General features: G+C 39.3%; 2 protein-coding genes across 2 annotated transcripts in view; one reads left to right on the top strand and one right to left on the bottom strand.

The window, feature by feature from the left end:
• The window catches only part of LOC119524022 (phosphate-regulating neutral endopeptidase PHEX-like), a 165,041-nt gene that overhangs the window by 80,692 nt on the left and 62,953 nt on the right, over positions 1 to 21,396 (bottom strand). The window contains 1 exon segment of the mRNA XM_037822706.1: positions 13,357 to 13,440. Coding sequence (XP_037678634.1) covers positions 13,357 to 13,440 — 84 coding nt within the window.
• LOC119524193 (glomulin-like) lies at positions 11,412 to 13,166 on the top strand. Its single transcript, XM_037822835.1, has one exon. It carries the CDS (start codon positions 11,412 to 11,414, stop codon positions 13,164 to 13,166), a length of 1,755 nt encoding a protein of 584 aa, XP_037678763.1.

The raw sequence follows: 21,396 nt of genomic DNA, 5'->3' as shown, positions 1-21,396 counted from the left end.
ACTCCATCTACAAAACCGGAAATACTTAACACAGTAATTGTAAATAATATCCTTATTAACAGCAAAAGCAATGGTGTGTAAGGATTTCTAAAGTTTTGGTTTTAAATTATACTAACGTGGCAAAAAAAAAAAAAGAAAAATACGTTTGAATAAGTGAATAACTGAGAATAATCAAATTCTGATTAGCTGTAATTTTTGTAACTTTAAACCATGATACTCTTTTACAAGTAATTCAAATATAGCATATGCATGTATATCAAACACGCAGACATTACATTAACAGATACAAATGTTTATGTACAACTTCGTTTATAGACTTGGTAGTCACCTGTTTGTTGACCAATGTCTGGCTCATGTTTATCTTCTCCTCAACATATACTGGGTGCTCAATATGTCTGTGGGGTAACTTTTGTTAATGATTCATCTTAACAATCTTTCCAGTGGACCAGGGCAAAATCTAGAGAAGGGAGTAAAGTAACTGAAGGCAGGTCGAGAAAGGTAGGAATGAAAGTTTCAATTCTTGGCATCCTAGATGTTCTGCTTGGCCAACAAGTTTAAAAAATATGACTATAAATTGTCTCTCCCTCAAACCCCTTGGGGAGGGCTGATAAATAAATTGTGGTATATTCATATACCACATTTCCTTTTATTGACATAAAGGAAAATGACACAGCAGTTTAAATGAATGAATGGTCTGTACGCATGAACATGACGTAATCTCCAAAGCTATGGTGAGTGAATAAGGCATGTTGTACACATGAGAGAAGTTAAAGTTTTAAAATATGTAAAATAATACCACATATTGTTTATGGATAGGTACTTATGTAGCAATAACACAAATAAATTCATGAGAATGATAAACTGAATTCAGGATAGTGTTTATATTTAGGGAAGGAGGTAGGCAAGGAGGAAGGGGATTAGATCAAGGAAGATTACACAGGGAATTTCAGGTATATCTGTTTAAGTCATTTAAATCGTTTTCATGTTCATGTATAAAATTAATATGGCAATGTTTAGTATTTTTTCAAGTTGGAGGTGTTCAGAAAATTATTTTATAGACACTTCAATACACTTGAGATGCTTTATAACAAAAAGAAATCTTACAATCTATCATATTCTAACATAGTTTACTCAGCCTCAGAAGAAACAGAGTGGTTTTAGGAAGCAACCTTAATTAGCAATCCTGATGCATTCCCAGATCATATCTTTAAAAGCTGTGTCCTTGTTCACCCTTAGCCTTTTTCAAATTTTGTTACCAAGAGTTTTGCCAGAACTTTCGGAATGTCTGTAACTGATGGAAAATTCAGATATCTTCTTAAGTTCAAAACACTTTGTGGGAAATTCTCCCAAAGAATTACCTTCAAAATTATTAACTTTTTTTCAATATCAGTGGGATCAGTTATTACTTTCAAGAGTTTGCTTATCATGATACTTTCCTGTTCCATCTGAAAAAATCTGACATTCAGGTTGATTTACAGACATTAAATAGAAACCCATCCAAAAATTTCCTAAAAAAGACAAGATTTGCAAGTGTAAAAATACTTAAAATAAAGTCCTACCACAGTCATGAACATAATCATGGGGAAGCAAAACTTAGGACACATAATAACAATTTGCCACAGCTTACCTACATTTAGAAGGATGATTTTTAATTGTTTTTGTTATTAAACTGAGAATATTTGCTATTTCTTAGCCTGGTTCAATTGCTCTATCCCATTTATTTAATGGGGAAAAAACAGATAATAGGGGACAAATTTTGCTCTTGCCTTTAAGACAGGCTAAGTGTTTGAGGGTAGGGAGGAAGAAGGCGGCTATCAACCCAACAGGTGAGGGATGCGAAATAAGGACAGAACAAGGAAGTGTCTTCAGCTTCTCTGTAGGATGACGAAGTACATGTTTATAAGGCACTACCTTTGCCAACAGGAAATGCAGATTCTAGAATGCCTTTCGTTTAAGTTAGATTCATTTAGAGATACTCAGTGATATATTCAAATATCTATAGGAAAGATTTTATGTTAGGCACCCAAAGAATTTTCTGAATACTTAACAAAGTCCAGAATTCATTTCTACATCTTTCTTATTTAAACAGCAAAGTCAAATGCAGGATTGATGTTTTTAGATGACCATGCCAATAAGTAACGTGTGTGTGTGTGTATAGACACACATACAAACATATACATACACAGGAATGATGCTCTAAATGTTTAACAACCTACAAACATGGAAGATGCAGTACACTATGGAAGACGCAGTTCCTCTGAGGAAGCACCAGCCAGCATACCAGCACTGGGACCAGATGCCCTATCTCCAGTGCTGGGGGCAGTCTTGGTCTGCTCTGGCCAGCGGAATACTCGGGATGAAGGCCAGTGTGGAGGAGTTACAGAGGGCTGGCAGGCACCTCTCCAGTGCCTACCCTTGGCTCTCAAAGGCCACGGTGGCCAGGGATCACTGGGGAGAGCTGAGGGGGAGGTTTTGTTTCATTTTGTTTTACCAAATGGTATATAATTATTTCAATATTTTAACAACCTGTTTTTCTGGAGCATTCCATTTGAATATCACCTTGCTCTTGCATAGTGGCACTTCTGTCATTCATATACACACACTAATACATACATACATATATACACACATATGAATATTCCACTGGCCAGAGAAGACCAAGACCCAACCCAGATAATATTATTTGGGTCCTATACATCTCTGTATTGATATTTATGTGCGTGTGTGTATATATATGTGCATGTGTGTGTATAACTCACCAGAAATATTGATCTTTGAAAAATTACCCATATCCAATTATCCTAAGTAAATGGGGGACTAAGTCAGCTAAGGTTCTGACTTTAGCCCCTACTGCAATTCTCCATTAGATTTCACAAGAATCACTGAAGTGCCTAACTGTGCCAGTTATTCACCTATTGTTGTCTCTCAGCTACATGCCCACCCTTTTGCTCTGTTCTATAATGCTGGGAATCTGAAAACTATGTTTCCTACACTCCACTGCCAGTTTGCATCCTACTAATAGGAAGTACTGGGGAAATCAGAAGTTGGTAGGAGGGGAAAGGGTGTGGCGTTCATTCTCTCCTTCCTTCCCTCTCTCCTTCCTTTCTTCTTCTGGAAGTAACTCTGGAAGAATCTTCAGTCCCTGTTCCACAGCCCCAGCTCTACAGTGGCAGTTCCTCCCATGCTCTCCTAAGTAGTGGTACCATCACCTCCTCCTTTTTGTGCCCCTATGCACAGGGGTGGTAGCTGCCTCCTAAAGTAGATCTCTGGTCTATCTCTGGTTTATCTCTCTGCGCCCCTTTCGCCCTTCCAACCTATTTCCCTCTGTATGTAATACCTACTGTGGTTTTTGTTTTCCTGACTCATGCAACAATCTTTCCAGAATAAATTTGCTCTTGAGTAAATTTCCATCAAAGATCAAAGAAATGGAACCCTTTATAAGGCTAATTAGAAAACGGACTGATGCCTAACTCTTTAGACTAACTAACTAGTTGGCTTTCCTTGATGCTTCTGTGGGTTCACATAAAGAACACTCCCTTTCTTCTTGCTCTTTCTAAAGACTACAGAAGGACTGTTGTTCTGAGATACTTTACTGGGTATCTCAGTTTACCTTGTCATCCTTGGAGAGAAAAAAAAACAATTTTTCTCTAATTCTTTTGTACTTATGCCTCCAGATATTTTTTCATTTCCTCTTGCCTCCACATGAGCCCAACTTCACTTTTTGGCCTTTGTCCTTGACCTTCATCTGATCCATTAACTAATCTCTAACCTCTTTCCTTTTATGTTTGTGTCTGATGAATCATATCTTTACCTGCATCAAATGCAGTGTGCTGTTTTTCATTTGTAACAGCCTCTCATGCACAGAACTCGTAGTACCAGAATTTTTTCATAGGCACCACGGTAGTCCTTATCTACATGTTTCTGAAAGCTGAAAGCACAGTCCCACTGTGTACCAGCAATGCTTTACTACTTCTGCGATTAACCTCAGCGATGCTATTACTATTTATCATATCAAGTACCCTTTACTTGTTTCTGGTTGGGTTTTATACGTTTCCTCTATCAGCTTCTGAACACTAATCTATTTTTACTTTGTGTACTTGGACATTTTTCACCATCTGTTTTTTTAAACTGTTCAAAATTCTTGGGTATAATTGTGTCTTCTGTGGAAATGTGTCAGACAAAAGCAATCTCTTCATAAAAGTACTTAAAAATCTTGGTGTCTAATTGCTTAAGTACAGGCTCTGGAGAAACAAAGAGGCCCACCCAACACTGCATCCTGTTTAGCATCTGGCTTCTTTTCACAAAAGATGCTGCATTCAATGAGACCATAAATTGCCAACAAAACTTGATTAACCAACTATTGTGAGTGAGCACTGAACGCCACTTTATTTTATTAAACTTTGGATTGGACCATCTGTATAGCCTTTTAAAACAATTGGAGAAAGAGGTGGCGCAAGATGGCAGCACAGGGAGGTGTGGAATTTAGTCAGTCCCCTAGAGCAACTAGGAAATAGCCAGGAATAACTAGAAAATAGTCTGGAACAACTGATGGGGGGACATCTGTGACCAGACATTGTACATCACTCTGGAATGGGTGGAATGGCTGAGATTGCAGCACAGAACTGTAAGTAAAGCTCCCCAAACTGTGGAGCTGGCACCCCTCCCCAACCAGCAAGGCAGGCTGAGTTGGAACACTACCCTGTAGGAAAAAGAAGTGATATCTGCTGGGAGCAAGGGAAGGTAGTGCAACCAAAATCCAACTGTGGCTTTAATTAACAAATATGCACTACTGAATACATGATACGAGCATACGTAAATCCAGAGCAAGCAGGAAAGGAACCCGGAGCTTTCTCCTGGCAGAGAGGTGGTGTGGCTGATGGAAAAAAAATACATAAATAAAAACAGAGGCTTTTGGAGTCCACTGAGCTCAGAATACTGGAAAAGGGCTGTGTCCCCACACAAGGGGCACACTGAACCAGGTATCAGCTCCGGTTCTTGCCTGGTGAACTGGAGGGCTGGGGACTGGCTCTGAAAAGAGGACTCCATTTTTCCTTTTTTTTTTTTTTCCTCTCATTCTAAGTAGCTCATTAGAGAAAGCCTCAGACATTTTAATTTGTCAGCACTGAACCAGGCAAGGGTGGAGTTAAGATAGTCAGAGAGTCAAAGGAAAAACTCAAGTGTAGAAGATAATTCCCTAAACGGCTTATCTTCCCTAAGAAAAAAAGGGGGGTGGGACCCAGCTCAAGTGGCATCCATACCTCAGAGAACTCAGACCCCAGGGCCTGGGGTTGGGGAACAGAAACAGCTTAACCTTGGCTTCTGACACCCTTAGTCCCTGGCCAGAACAGGGTCCACTGAGAATTAAATACACCGCACCTCTCTATGCCAGTGGGGACCTGTGGGCTGACAAGCACTACCTGCTGGGCAGGATAGGAATTAGCACAGAGTCTAGAGGCCTCACAGGAACATCTGACAACCTGCTGGGTCTCACCCTCAGGGAAACCTGACACTGAATACAGCCTCCTCCTGAGACCTGGGCCCTTCTTGTCTGGGAAATCTGATTGGCATGATCAAGGAAACCGGATGCCTAGACAACAATAAATTACAAATCACACTAGGAAAAATGAAGATATGGCCCAAAGGAACAAACTTACATGTCAAATGAGACACAAGAGTTGAAACAACTAATTATAGATCTTCAAATAAATATGCTAAATCAATTCAAAAATCAAATCAATGGGTTGAGGGAAGATATGGCAAAACAGATGAAGGATATATGGAAGACATTGGGCAAACATAAGGGATTAACTCAAAAGTTTCAAAAAACAATTGGCAGAACTTATAGGAATGAAAAGCATAAGAGAAGAGATGAAAAACACAATGGAGACATACAATAGCAGATTTGAAGAGGCAGAAGAAATGATTCAGGAACTAGAGGACAGGACATGTGAAATCCTACACACAAAAGAACAGATAGGGAAAAGAATGGAAAAATATAAGCAGAGTCTCAGGGAACTGAAAGACAACATGAATTGCACGAATTTACATGTCATGGGTGTCCCAGAAGGAGAAAAGAAGGGAAAAGGGGCAGAAAGAATAATGGAGGAAACAATCAGTGAAAATCTCCCACCTCTTACGAAAGACATAAAATTACAGATCCAAGAAGCACAACATACCCCAAACAGAATAGATTCAAGACAATAATCAGATTATCAAATGTCAAAGACAAAGAGAATCCTGAATGCAGCAAGAGAAAAATGATCCATCACACACAAAAGAAGCTCAGTAATACTATGTGTGGATTTCTCAGTAGAAACCATGGAGGTGAGAAGACAATGGTATGATATATTTAAGATACTGAAAGAGAAAAACTGCCAACCAAGAATTCTATATCCGGCAAAACTGTCCCTCAAAAATGAGGGAGACTTTAAAATATTTTCAGACAAACAGAAACTGAGAGAGTTTGTAAACAAGAAACCTGCTCTACAATAAATACTAAAGGGAGCACTATAGGCAGATAGGAAAAAGCAGGAGAGAGAGGTTTGGAGAAGAGTGTAGAAATGAAAACTATCAGTAAGGGTGCCATATGGTCTCACTGATATGGACTAACATTGATGAGTGAGATTTGAGAGTTGGGAACACAGGTTTTAAGAAGATAGAAAGAGGTCAAAGATTGGGCATTTGATGCTGAAAGAGTACAGAAGGTTTAACAGGATCGACTGTATAGATCCAGAAACAGAATGGATGACACAATAGTATGTGATGGTAACACCATACTGTAAGTACTCCGAACAAAGACGAGTGTGAGTACAGTTGGAAGAGGAAGGCTAAAGGCACGTATCACGCCAGAAGGAAAGACAGAAGATAAAGACTGGGGTTCTATAATTTAGCGAAATCTAGAGTGCTCAATGATGGTGATTAAATGTACAAATATAAGAATGTTTTTAAATGAGGGAGAACAAATGACTGTCAACATTGCAAGGTGTTGAAAATTGGATGGTATAGGGGAAAAATACAGTCAATGCAAACCAGAGTTTATAGTTAATGGTAACACTGCAAGATGCTTCCACTAATTGTAACAAAGGCAATATATCAAAGCTAAATGTCTATAAGAGGGGGATATAAGGGAGGGGTATGGGATTCTTGGTCGTGGTGATGTTGTCTGACCTTTTCATTGTATTCATTTTTATTTCTTTTCTATCTTTTCTATTTTATTCTTTATTGTTTTTCTCCTTTTCTTCTTTCTTTGGGGAAGAAATGGAAATGTCCTCATATACGCTGTGGTATGAATGCACAATTACGTGATTATACTGGGAATCACTGATTGTTTACTTAGGGTGGATTGTATGGTATGTAAATAAAACTGTTTAAAAAAATAAACAGAAGGAAACAAGTGATGGAGAAAATGTGGAGAGAGGGATGTATCTATTCCCTAGGAAGAGAATGGTGCAGCCCTGCTGAAGGGCAGTATGGTGGTTCCACAGGAAGCTAACTGTAAGGTTGCCATATGGTCCTGCAACCCTGTTACTGGGTATATACTTGCGAGAACTGAGAGCAGGGACATGAGTGGACATTGTACTTTGGTGTTTATGGCAGCAGAATTCACGATTCACACTGGATGGAGGTGGCCTAAGGGTACCTCGACTGATAAATGGAATCTTGAACTGTGGTGTATACATACAATGGAATACTATGCAGTGGCAAGAAGAAATGAAGTTGTGAGGTATGCAACTAGGTAAATGGACCTTGGGGACACTATGTTGAGTGAAATAAGCCAGAATCGAAAAGACAAACGTTATAACGCCTAATAAAGACTAACTATAATGTGCAAACTCTGAGAATTGAATCTGAGAGCATAGGTTATTATGGGAAGACTTATTGAAAAGGTTCCTAGATTGTAAATTCTTACAGCAGTTGCATCTTTGCATGAGTTTTAACAATTGTCTCTACATTCTGAGATGCTGAGCTGTTTGTGTATAATCTGGTTGGGCCCTGGAACTTCAGGTATCTGTGTGACACCTGAGACTCAGAGCCAGAGTTCAGCAGCTATGAATGTCAGCATTACCCCATACAGCAAATGTTAAAGAACCTGAAAAAGAGATCAGACTTCAATGAGAGATATGAATGAAAAGGACTTGATTAGAACTAAGGTAAACCAGGCTAACGGGAAAAGGATGATATTGGCTGTGTTTTAAAACCTGAACATCTGTGTGAGACCAAAGGAAGAGATGTTTATTTGTTGCAAAATCTGTATTTTATGTAGCACACTATATAAGTTAACTTGAATGGTCAGTTTATTCATATACCATAATTACATGGAACCTTGAATAGGGGGTGAGATCTGGTTGGTTTGTACAGGTTAGTGTGAAACCCCATTACATCCCAGAGCAATTTGGGCAGAGAATAAAAGGTATTTGCAAAGCCCCCTTGAGGGCCTGAGGAAAAACTTGGGAACATTAAACTTCCCCACCTGGGGAATTCCTGATATTCTCGCAAGCATCGGGGACTACCATTGTAGTAGGCCGAGTCCTCATCTTGGGGCTTGCCCTTATGAAGCTTGTTACTGCAAAGGAGAGGCTAAGCCTATTCATAATTGTACCTAAGAGATACCCCCAGAGAACCTCTTTTGTTGCTGAGATGTGGCCTCTCTCACTAATCCAACTCTGCAGGTAAACTCACTGCCCTCCCTGCTATGTGGGACATGAATTCCAGGGGTGTAAATCTCCCTGGCAACATGGGACATGACTCCTGGGAGTGAGCCTGTACCAAGCTCATGGGATTGAGAAAGCCGTCCTGACCAAAAGGGGGAAGAGAAATGAAACAAAATAAAGTTTCAGTGGCTGAGAGGTCATTCTGGAGGTTCTTCTTATGCATTATATAGATATCCCTTTTTAGTTTTTAGTGTATTAGAATAGCTAGGAGGAAATACCTGAAACTGTTAAACCGCAATCCAGTACCCTTGATTCTAGAAGACTATCATATAACTATGTAGCTTATATGGTGTAACTGTGTGATTATGAAAATCTTGTGGCTCATACTCCCTTAATCCAGTGTTATGGACAGATGAATAGAAAAAAGGGGGACAAAGAGTAAATGAATAATGGTGGTGAGGGAATATAAGATGTTTGGGGTATTCTTTTTTACTTTCATTTTTATTCTTATTTTTATAGTTTTATTTTTCAGAATAATGAAAATGTTCAAAAAATTGATTGTGGTGATGAACGCACAACTATATGATGATACTGTGAACAACTGATTGTACACTTTGGATGACTGTACAGTGTGTGAATATATCTCAATAAAATTGCATTATAAAAAAGTACATCAATCCTCAGACAAAAAGGAAAAAAATGTGTTTATACTACTAAAGAATAGAATAAGATTCTCATAAAGGTAATAAAAATAATTTAAACTTTAAAAAAAATTTTGAGGGACCTGGATACTGCATAAGTTAATTCATAAAGCATTTCCAAACCAAACTAACACATTATCATAATTGTGAATTGAGGATGCCATAACTAACACTTATATTGTGCTTTCTGCGTGACGTCTGTTCCAAACACTTTAAATATGTTCCCTTATTTAATCTTCACAGCAATCTTATATAAGGAAGGGATAATCATCACTCTCATCTTGCAGATGAAAAATCTGAGACACAGAGAAATTACATAGCTTATTCCAGGTCACAGAGCTAGTTAAGTGGCAGACTAGAGATTTAAATCCAGGCAATCTGGTTCCAGGGCCCATGTTGATAACCACTACATCAAACTGCCTCTCAAACCTTCTATTCTGTATCCTTGACTTGGAGTCGTGGCCAATCATACATAATCATCAAGTTCTCCCACTAATGTATTACGTGCCTTGGTGTTGCTCTTCTTAGCAGCAACAGATCTCAAACTATCCACGAAGTAAGAGCTATTATTTACTGGGAACCTATAACGCACCAGGTATTATGCTAGGTGTTTTTACACTTACAAAATCTCATCTAATCTGCCCAGCAATACTAAGATTTGGTCATTATACAGATAACCAAATGGAAGCTAATTAAACTGAAGGAACCCATGATCAAATAACCAGTAAGCAGAAGAGGTGGAATACAAGCCCAGGTCCATGACTCCAAAGTCTATGCTTTTAACCACTTGACAACATGGCCTCCCCTCTTCTCCCTTCCCAGTTGGCTTTAGTAAAGCAACTTCTACCAATTCTTCAATCTGCCTCCTCTGTTCCTCCAGCACAGCTGCCTAACAAGGACCACACAGAACCCCTTCTCTGACTGCAGGCTAATCTTTCTGAACCCGTATTTCAGTCCTGGTTCCGACATTCCATGTGGCATTGAGCAAATCACCTAACTTCTTTGAGTCTCTACCTCCTTTTCTGCAAAATGGGGATAACACCACCACTGACCATGGGGATTAGAAGATAATAAAAATGAATGTGTCAAGTGCTTCAGTATCGTTAATTATTATAATAATACTGTGATTTTCAGCATCATCAAAACAGAGTGTAATAAGACAGGCTGTCTGAGCTTTGGGATATTGCAAATCATAGTTATTTTCTTCTGTAGCAACTGGATCAAAACTTTGGAAGGCCATATCTTGGGGCCGAAAGGAGAAATTTTCTAAATAAAGCTTTCTCTCACTTTTGAACTGTCTTAAAATATTCTGGTGTTCACCTACAAAATTAGGACTGCTTTCAGATATGCAACTTGTAGAAACACAATTTCAGGAAAGCACTACACCTCAGAATCATAGTTATTTAAAGAATTCCAAAAGACCACTTTTTCAAGAAAATCTAGTGAATGGAAGAACGAGGTGGGGGGAGGTGTTGTGATGAAGAAAAACTATTTATAGGAAAGGAAATAACAGTGGCTGTGATTAGAAAAGCCCATAATTATTATACATACTGCAAAATATATGTCCCCAACATTAGAATAAAAAAGAATTATCACTTTTCCTCCATCAGTAACTTACTGCAAATATATAGTCCAACTCACAACAAATTAAAGTCATATGTATATGCACTTAATTTGCCAAAACACCCATAAAATTTAATGAAGTTAACTCCCAGCAGGCAGATTTATTACTATTCATTTAATATGAATGAAGCAAATAAAGATTATTTAACAACAAACAGGATGCTTTAGCCATTAGAACATGCCCACTAATTGTAAAAGACTCAATTTGCTTAATTCTTTCCTTCATGATCAAATTCAGCCAAATTCAAGCCCTTTTGCTTTATGGTTTCCACTCAGCATTCTTCCTGACACTTCCTTTATTTTGAATCTGCTCTAAATCTTATGATACGCCTGGCATATTCAGGAAAATATGTGGCCAAGGCATGAATCAAAAGTTGGTCCTGGCTGAGAAGGACAAGAGGTCCACCCGCATCGAAACTAGGAAAAATAACCAAGAATGGCTGTGGAAGAACTTCAATCCATAATAAGATGTCAAATCCTAGAAGAGCAAAATTTTAAAGAAGAAGATTCTGCTCTGTTTCAGTTAGCAGGCCAAAGGTATATAGATGAGGTACATACAGATCAACTGTTAGAAATTATTCAAAATGAAAAGAATAAAGCCATCATTAAGAATATGGGCTGGAATCTTGTTGGTCCTGTTGTTCGGTGCCTTTTGTGGAATAATAAGGAAGATGATAAAAGAAAAGATTATTTTCTGATGCTTAATTTATTGGTAAAGTTATATAATGCAAAGGAATTATTGTTGGGTTTGCTTGAACTGATTGAAGAACCCTCTGGAAAACAGATATCCGAAATTATTCTTCTTTTACTTCAGCCATTACAGACAGTGATTCAGAAACTTCATAACAACATGGCATATTCAGCTGGATTAGCATTGTCTACCCTTTGGAATCAGCTGTCTCTTCTTCCTGTTCCGTACTCAAAAGAACAAATACAAACAGATGACTACGGCCTTTGTCAGTGCTGCAAGGCCTTAATAGAGTTCACTAAACCTTTTGTGGAAGAAGTCATTGATGACAAAGAAAACTCACTGCAAAATGAAAAGTTAAAGGATGAATTACTGAAATTTTGTTTCAAAAGCTTGAAATACCCTTTGCTGACAGCACAATTCCTCGAACAGCCTGAAGAAGCTGAAAATGATCCTTTAAGGTGTTTTGCATCTGAAATCATAGGTTTTTTGTCAGCAATGGGAGACCCTTTCCCCAAAATGATTTTTAATCATGGAAGGAAAAAGAGAACTTGGAATTATCTTGAATTTGAGGAAGAAGAAAACAAACAATTAGCAGATTCTATGGCTTCTCTGGCATATCTAGTATTTGTACTGGGCATGGGTATTGATCAGCTTCCGCTGGTGTTCAGCCCATCGTACCTCTTGCAACTTAATATGGGGCATGCTGAAGTCTTTTTGCAAAGAACAGAAGAGTCTGTTTTCTCCAAAGGATTGAATCTATTGGAGAATGGTTTATTGAGAATGGAAGACAACAGTCTACTTCATCAGTATTTAGAAATCAAGAGTTTTCTTACTGTACCTCAGGGTTTAGTGAAAGTAATGACACTTCGCCCCACTGAGACGTTGAGGAAAAAGAGTTTAGCTGTGCTTCAGCTATATATTAACAAGTTGGATTCACAAGGCAAATATACATTGTTTAGGTGCTTATTGAATACAAGTAATCATTCAGGTGTGGAAGCTTTTATTATTCAAAATATCAAAAATCAAATTGATGTATCATTGAAGACAACACCTAACAACAAATGGTTTACAGGACCACAGCTGATTTCCCTTCTAGATTTGGTACTCTTTCTCCCAGAGGGTGCTGAAACAGATTTACTGCAAAACTCAGATAGGATCATGGCATCATTAAATTTATTGAGGTATTTGGTTATCAAAGATAATGAAAATGACTGTCATACTGGATTATGGACAGAACCTGGAAAGATTGAGAATAATTTTTTAAAGCCACTCCATCCAGGACTTAATATGTCAAAAGCACACTATGAAGCAGAAATTAAAAATAGCCAAGAAAATAGCCAAGAAGTCCAGAAGTGTAAAGATCTTTGCTCTATAACAGTAGGTGGAGAGGAGATCCCTAACATGCCTCCTGAAATGCAGCTTAAGGTACTGCATTCAGCTCTTTTTACATTTGATTTGATTGAAAGTGTGCTGGCTCGAGTAGAAGAACTCATGAGATAAAAACAAAGTCTACGTGTGAAGAAAATATTGGGATAAAGCGAAGGTTGCACCTTCTAAATAAAAACTAGTAAAAAAAAAAAAAAGTTGGTCCTTTCTGGCACTATCAGGTTTAATTGCTTGGACTTGGATTAGTTGAAAGGCACAAAGCCAGTAAAACCTGCCAGAAAAAAAAAAATACAGTAAATTTAACACTTACTGCCTTGAGGTCTTCATTAACATGCGTATCATTCATTATAAACTCGGGATAGCCAACTTTTGCCAAAACAGCTTGTGCCTATAAAAAGGAAAAAGAAAAATGATGTCAGAGTTTCAGGACTTAAATCACTAGAACTGAAAATTCTATTTACTGAATATCTACTATATGCAAGCCTCTGCGGAGGGAAGAAAAAATTAAGTTAGTCCTTGCCCTCAACATACTAAAACTGTAGTGAGAAAAACAACTATATAGTATAAAATAAATAAAACAAAGGTGTTACTAGAAACAGACAATATTGTTACCAGAGTCCAGAGCAGAGAGGGACTATTACCCAGTAGGGAAAGTGCTTATTGGAGAAGGTAACAAACTGAATCTTAGAGAATGGTTAGGATTTCAACAGGCAAAGCTGAAAGAAAGGACATTCTAATAGAGGAAACCACAAGGGCAAAGACTGGGAGATAGGAAACATTTGAGACGGCAAGAGGTTTGATGTAGCTGGACTATAAAGCACATGAGGGTGGAGTGGAAAATAATGCAGGAAAACTGGCTTGACGCCAGATCCCAGAGATTCTTAAATGCCATGCTAAAGAGTCTATTTATTTTACAGATAAGAGAGCTAAATATTTTTAGCAGGGGAATAAAAGGATATGAGTCACACTTTAGAAAGATTATATGTGCAACACTGTGAATGATATATCATAACATTATAACATCCTTTGATAGAAAACCCCTGCATTGTGCAGCATATAGGGAATGGGTAAAGGAAAAAACCACTTTAGGCACATGCAAGGAGCTTCCAGAACAGTGATTGGCAAACTAGGGCCCATGGGCCAAATTCAGCCTGCCACCTGTTTTTGTAAATGACGCTTTATTGGAACACAGCCATGCCTATTCATTTATGGATTGTCTGTGGCTGCTTTTGTGCTACAACAGCAGAGTTGAGTCGTTGCAACAGAGATTCTGGGGCCCACAAAGCCAAAAATATTTACTATCTGGCCCTTTGCAGAAAATGGTTGCTGACCCCATGCTCTGGAGAAACTTCCCAGGTCCACATGAAAATTTCTTTCTCCCCTCCCCAGATTCTAAGTTTCACAAAAAGAACAGAAAAGCTTTATTCAAAGGGTGTGAATCCAGGTGGCACATCCTTTGTCAGGGTTCTGCCCAGATCCCCTGGGATCCATTTTATCACTTCTGTGCAGCTGTGTTCTTTTGTTCCTCATGGCTAGCACCTGAGACTCTCTTAGGATGTCTGGGTTATGGCAACTAGAGCTGATTGCCTGCACTCAGAAAGAGCTAGTTTCCGGAGTTTAGCTGCCTTCCACCCTCACCGCAGGCAGGTGTTAGCCAATGACTGGCTGTAAGCAGAGTAGGAAAGTCCAGCTCTTCTGCCCCAATTCAGGACAAACTCTGAGGTATAATTTGCCCTCCAGAGCTCCCTGCAGGACTAGGCTGAATCTGAGACTTACTCGGAAATCACACCCTTGGCTTGCTTCCTACCTTTCCCTGTCGGTGTCTCTTGGGAGCACTTCCTTAATTAATCACTTAAATACTCTTCAGATCTGCCTCCAGGAGACCCAGCATAAGACACCAGATAACCCCAAACACATTGGTTTTATTCCAGCAAAGCAGCAAAGCAAAATCAGTGACCTTTGCACACTGCTCTTGGTAACAATTTTTGCTCCCCTAGTCCCTTTCAATTTTCCTCACTCCAGAAATAAATGGAATAAGACAGTACATTTTCCTTATCTTCCTTGAGATAATTCTAATATTAAATATCAGTGGAAACTTGAAACTCAAGACTCAAGAGAGGATTTTTTACAAGTGCCACAGAGTACGGTCATAATGGGTTTTGCTGTTCCACAGACTCGCATATAGCACAGATCAAATTCTGACTCCAAAACCCTGCAAGTTACACATACTAAAAGCCTGATGTGACCCAGATAGCAGGTAACTAGAGGTTACAACTCTTCCCCCAACACTAAACAATACTTCATTTATCTATCTGTAACCTTTATCAGAGACATTCTACTATTTCCTTCATTGCATTTAATTGCTTGCTGTATTTTATCAGCTTACCACAAATCACATGTGTAATTATAGCAAAGAAAGAGCTCTGGATAGTTCCCCCCCGAAATAAAGAAATTGCCAGGCTGAGGCATACACAATTGTTTTCTGAACACTGGTCTTTCTGGAGCATGCTGGTGAATTATGCATTATCAAACCTCTCCCTTTGGAAGTCCCCCTGCACTATGGAATTTCACAGCATATACTACCTTCTGCACTGTATATTCAGGGCATCGAATCCTTTTGATTATTTCTTTAGCATCACCATGACTTGAAGAAAACCAAAACAGAAATACAAAGAATCCAGATTCACTTCCCAAGGACACATAGAATAAGGGCATAAAACCAGCAGCAGTATTACCAATATCAGAATAGAATGCTCTTTCTTCCCAAAGGTGCTGTGCATGGACTGCTCAATTCAAATTCAAATGCTCCTTCTGCCAGAGAGTCTGCTGTCAATTCCACATTGGCCCGCCCCACCCCACTGTACATTCTTCCCTGAGAAACGAGTAGCACATCTCTCAAAAGCCCTGGGGCGGGGTGGGGGGACCTCCAGGTTAGACTTTGGCAACTAGAAGCACTCATAGGAGATTCAAAAGGCAGAAGGGAAGGAGAGGCCATTTGTTCACTGTTGGTAGCTACAGGCAGGCACCTGCCAGCAGCTTTCATGCATTATCCTGGGAAAACCCCTTCCTTTGTCGTTCCAGCAGCAAAGATAATTTGCAGCTTCTGCCCTTCACTCCCCAGCCCTACCAATGGTCGCATGCCTTCAATTTCCTGTATTAAACCTCTTCCTGCTTGATATACCTGGAAGGACATCTGTTTTCCTGAATGGGCACCAACTGACATACCCACTTAAGGTAAATAGTAATGCCATCACTTTTAATTTAACTTTTTCAGAATGGGAGAAGTGAAGCACCAAATAGTTTGGTGGCTTAAAGGGCAAAGATTTAGGGAAGCAGGCCTGAACTCAATTCTCCAGTGGTTGCAAGTGGGACAAGAAGGAAAGCAATTCCCACTGCAAATACTGAGAACAGTGGTATAAATATATAACAGACTGCACATTATATCCTGCAAGAAATATTTCTTAAGCTTCTTGTGGGTGATCAAAAACTCCAGGGTTTTGCATAACCAGTGCATACATTTCCATTCCTCATTCATGCAGACACCTGGAGAGGGGCTGCACCTGACAACTGGATCTCTTTCTGGCAGCCTAGCCCATGTACACGTAGATGGGTCAATGGAGGAGGCCCAAGTGGTTGCTGATCTTCACTTTCTCTGTGACCTTGGGTAAAGTACTTAACTTTTCTGAAGCAAACACTGCCTCTTGTCTACCCAATATCCATCTTCCCTTGCCTCTCTTTCTATCAGGACCCCAATTCTGCTCAGGATGACAGTGAACCCAATACAAAATAGCCTCCTTTGTAGCTAGAGTTGGCTATGGGATGAGATTCTGGCCAATGAACCATAACTAAAAGTCACCGTTGTACTTCCAGGAATCCTCTTTAAAATAGGACAGACTCTGCCGGCATCTGTTTTCTCCCTTTAGACCAGGATTTATCAACCTCAGCACTCTAGACATATTGGGCCAGCTAATTTTTTATTGTGGGAGCTGTCCCGAAGATTGTAGGATGTTTAGCAACATCTTTGGATTCCACCCACTAGATGCCAATAGCAACACACAAGCCCAGTTATGACAACCAAAAATGTCTCCAGATACTGCCTAATGGTCCCTTGGGGGCAAAATCACTCCCACTTGAAAACCACTTCTTTAGTCTTTCCTATTCTTCCTTCCTGGAACACTGACGTAATGCTGGAGGTAATGCAGCCATCTTGTAACCACAAGGCAACAAACATGAGGAAGAAAACCAGATGCTAAAGATAACTGAATGGAAAGTTGATGGCATCCAGAGCCCATCATATAAGGCCTGGACTGCCTCTCCTTCCCCTCCATGACATGAGGAACATCTTCGTTTGTTTGAGGCATTATATTTAATGTTTTCCATTAGTTACAGACAAATGCATTCCTAATACACTCTCCTTTTTATCAGACGTGCATGGAGAAAAAAACAGTACCTACTTCACAGGTTGCCTGTAAGAGTTCAGGATGACACTGCATTTAAAACAGTTTTCCAGTCCTTGGCCCAGAATACATGATGAATAAATGTTAGTGGTAGACTTTGAAGACACAGGAGAAAAAGTGGCCTCTGAGAATCTGGAGTAACTGTTGTGTCCCTCTTTAGAGGGTCTTTCAGGAAAGCCCAGGTCAGATTACACCCTTAACCAAATACCTGAACTCCCCTGTAGAACAATGTCACTCTCTTTAGCCACAGGTCCAGTTTCAGGGAGCCACATTTGAAGTCGTGAGAAAGACTGTTGAAGCAACCTTGTGATTAATGGGGAGACAAATGTGCCCACAAGATTCCCAGAGCATGATGGGAGATTTCCTGAGCAAAGCCAAATTCTGAGCATGAGCCAGGAGAACCCAATCTATTCACACACCTCAAAAAATCAGAACAGGGGGCCTCACCCCAATCAAAAAGGTGCAGTTAGACGCTCAGAGCTCCATCCACCCAAAGAATCTTTGAACAACCAGCAAGAACTGATAGAAAATCTTCCTCAAAGCTCCAGAAAACAAAGGACTGCAGTAACAGGGCATGCACCAAATCGAGAAAAAGGCCACCCGAAAACAGTAGGATTTCGAGGTGCCCTGATTGGCCCCTCCCCCACCTCTCACCAGCTTGACAAGGAGCTGGCCTGTGCTCCCAGTGTGGATCCCTGGTCCCAGTACAGGAGGAAGTGGAGTCACCCTCGTACACATATGGTAGCTCATACGTCTGGCCCAATCTGGCTGGTGGTGGCCTGAGGGACTTGCCGTCCCAGAAGTTGCCTTGCGTGTAGAAGGTGATTCACCAAACTCTCCTACAGAACACTGTGAAAGAGCAGTCAAGTCACAGCTGCCTGGAGATTGCTGGCTGTAGGACATACACCGTAGTGCCCGGGACCATAAGGAAATTGTTTCTTAGGAAAGAGGGGACATTTGTATCCATATAAACAGGGGAATTCCTAAGCCACAAGCACATACCCAAGACAAGACGCATGCACAGAAAGGATCAGGAGGCTCCTATGCTTTGGCCTTAAGCTTTTCTCTAAATGTTCTGTATAAGTACTGAAGGCGTGCACTTGCACAGGTCGATCTGCAAAGACTGGAAAAGGTATTTTGTTTTTTCTTTCTTTCTTTCTTTCTTTTATTGTTAACTCCTGGAATCCAAGGAAAGTTCTGTCATAACACTAGCTGGACAGAAGCCTAAGGAACAGACATCTCAGAGTCTAAATTCCATTTTAAAATATCAAAATGTCCAGGTTTCAACAAAAGACTACAAAACATACAAAGAAACAGGAAGCGATGGCCCAGGCAAATGAGAATATTAAAGCATAAAAATCCATGAATGAGGAGGACCAGACCTGGGACATACCAAAGACTTTTTTTATTCAATTTTATTGAGATATATCCACCTACCATAGAAAGTGTACAATCGTTTACACTACCATCATATAGTTATGCATTCATTACCACAATCAATTTTTGAACATTTTCGTTACTCAAAAAAATAAAAATAAAAATGCAAGTAAAAAAGAACACCCAAAACATCCCACCCCCATCCCCTCATTATTCATTTAATTTTTGACACAGACTTTTTAAAAATTGCCCTACATCGTGGGATTGAGAATATCTTCTTGACCAAAAGGGGGATTCAAAATGAGACAAAATAGTTTCAGTGGCTGAGAGATTTCAAATGGAGTTGAGAGGTCACTCTGGTGGAAGTTCTTATTCACTATATAGATAACACCTCTTAGGTTTTAATGTATTGGAATAGCTAGAAGTAAATACCTGAAAGTACCAAACTCCAACCCAGTAGTCTGGACTCCTGAAGAAGATTATGTAATAATGTAGATTACAGGGGATGACATGTCTGTGAAAACCTTGTGGATCACACTCCCTTTATCTAGTGTAGGGATGGATGAGTAGAAAAATGGGGATAAGAACTAAATGACAAATAGGGTGGGATGGGGGGGATGCTTTGGGTGTCCTTTTTTTACTTTTATTTTTCATTCTTATTCTTATTCTTTCTGATGTAAGGAAAATGTTCAGAAATAGATTGGGGTGATGAATGCACAACTATAAGATGGTACTGTGAACAGTTGATTGTACACCATGGATGACTGTATGGTATGTGAATATATTTCAATAAAACTGAATTTTTTTTAAAAAGGCCCTAAATATGTTCAAGGAGCTAAAGAAAAACATGGAAAAAGAACTAAAGGAAACCAGGAAAATGACAGATGAACACAAAGAGAATTTCAGTAGACAGATGTAAATTATAAAAAGGAATCTAACAGAGTTGAAGACCACAGTAACAAAAATTAAAAATTTCCTAGAGGTGTTCAACAGCAGATAGGCCCTTGCAGAAAAAAAGAATCAGTGTACTTGAAGATAAAACAACTGAAATCATTCAGTCTGAGGAGCAGAAGGAAGAAAGAAATAAGAAAAGTGAACAGAATCTGAGGAACCTGTTGGGGCACCATCTGTGGGAATCCCAGAAAGAGAAGAAAGAGAGAAAGGGGAAGAGAGAGAATATTTTTAAAAATAATGCCTGAAAACTTACCAAATGTAATGAAAGACATGAATATACATATCCAAGACACTCAATGAACTCCAAACAAGATGAACCCAAATAGACCCACAATGTGCCACGTTACAAATAAACTGTTGAATGCCAAAGAGAAAGACAGAATTCTGAAAGCCACTACAGAGAAGCAATGCGTGATGTACAAGGGAGCCTCAATAAGATGAAATCCTGATTTCTTATAAGAAATCGTGGAGGCAAGAAGGCAGTGGTATGATATATTTAAAGTGCTTAAAGTAAAAAAGTTGCCAAGCAAAATTTCTATATTTAGCAAAACTGTCTTTCAAAAATGAGGGAGTCATACATTCTCCTATCCCACCTCTTTCAGCTTTACTCACAGACATCTTTGTTCGGTGTACTTACAATACCGTGCTACCATCACACAGTATTATCCTGTCTATTTCTGGATCTATGCAATCAATCCTAAACATTCTGTAGTCCTTCAGCATCAAATGGCTGATCTCTGCCATCTTTCTATCTCCTGGTCGCCTGTGTTGTCAGCTTTTAACTCCCAAAGTTTGTTCATTAATGTCTGTTCATATTAGTGAGACCATACAGAATCTGTCCTTTTGTTTCTGGCTAACTTCACTCAACATAATGTCCTCAAGGTTCATCCACATTATTACATGATCCATGTCTTTGTTCTGTCTTACAGCTGCATAATATTCCATCATGTGTATATACCACAGTTTATCCACTCGTCCTTTGATGGACATTTGGGCTGTTTCCATCTTTTGGCAATTGTGAATAATGCTGCAATAAACATTGGTTTACAAATGTCTGTTTGTGTCTTAAGTTTCAGTTCCTCTGAGTATATACCCAGCAATGGAATAGCTGGGTCATATGGCAAATCTATATTTAGCTTCCTGAGGAACCTCCATACTGTCTTCCAGAGTGGTTGCACCATTCTACATTCCCACCAACAATGAATAAGTGTGCCTCTTTCTCCACATCCTCTCCAGCACTTGTCATTTTCTGTTTTTTGGATAATGGCCATTCTGGTAGGTGTGAGATGATATCTCATTGTGGTTTTGATTTGCATTTCCTTACTAGCCAGTGAAGCTGAGCATTTTTTCATATCCTTTTGAGCCATTTGTATTTCCTCTTCAGAAAAATGTCTGTTCATGTCTTTTGCCCATTTTTTAATTGGATTGTTTGTCTTTCTGTTATTGAGATGCAGGATTCCTTTATATATTCGGGATATTAAACCCTTATCTGATATGTGGTTTCCAAATATCATCTCCCATTGTGTAGGTTGCCTTTTGACTTTTCTGACAAAGTC

Source organism: Choloepus didactylus, chromosome Y (genome assembly GCF_015220235.1).
Source record: "Choloepus didactylus isolate mChoDid1 chromosome Y, mChoDid1.pri, whole genome shotgun sequence".
Taxonomy (NCBI): domain Eukaryota; kingdom Metazoa; phylum Chordata; class Mammalia; order Pilosa; family Megalonychidae; genus Choloepus; species Choloepus didactylus.
This window is presented reverse-complemented; position numbering and strand designations above follow the sequence as displayed.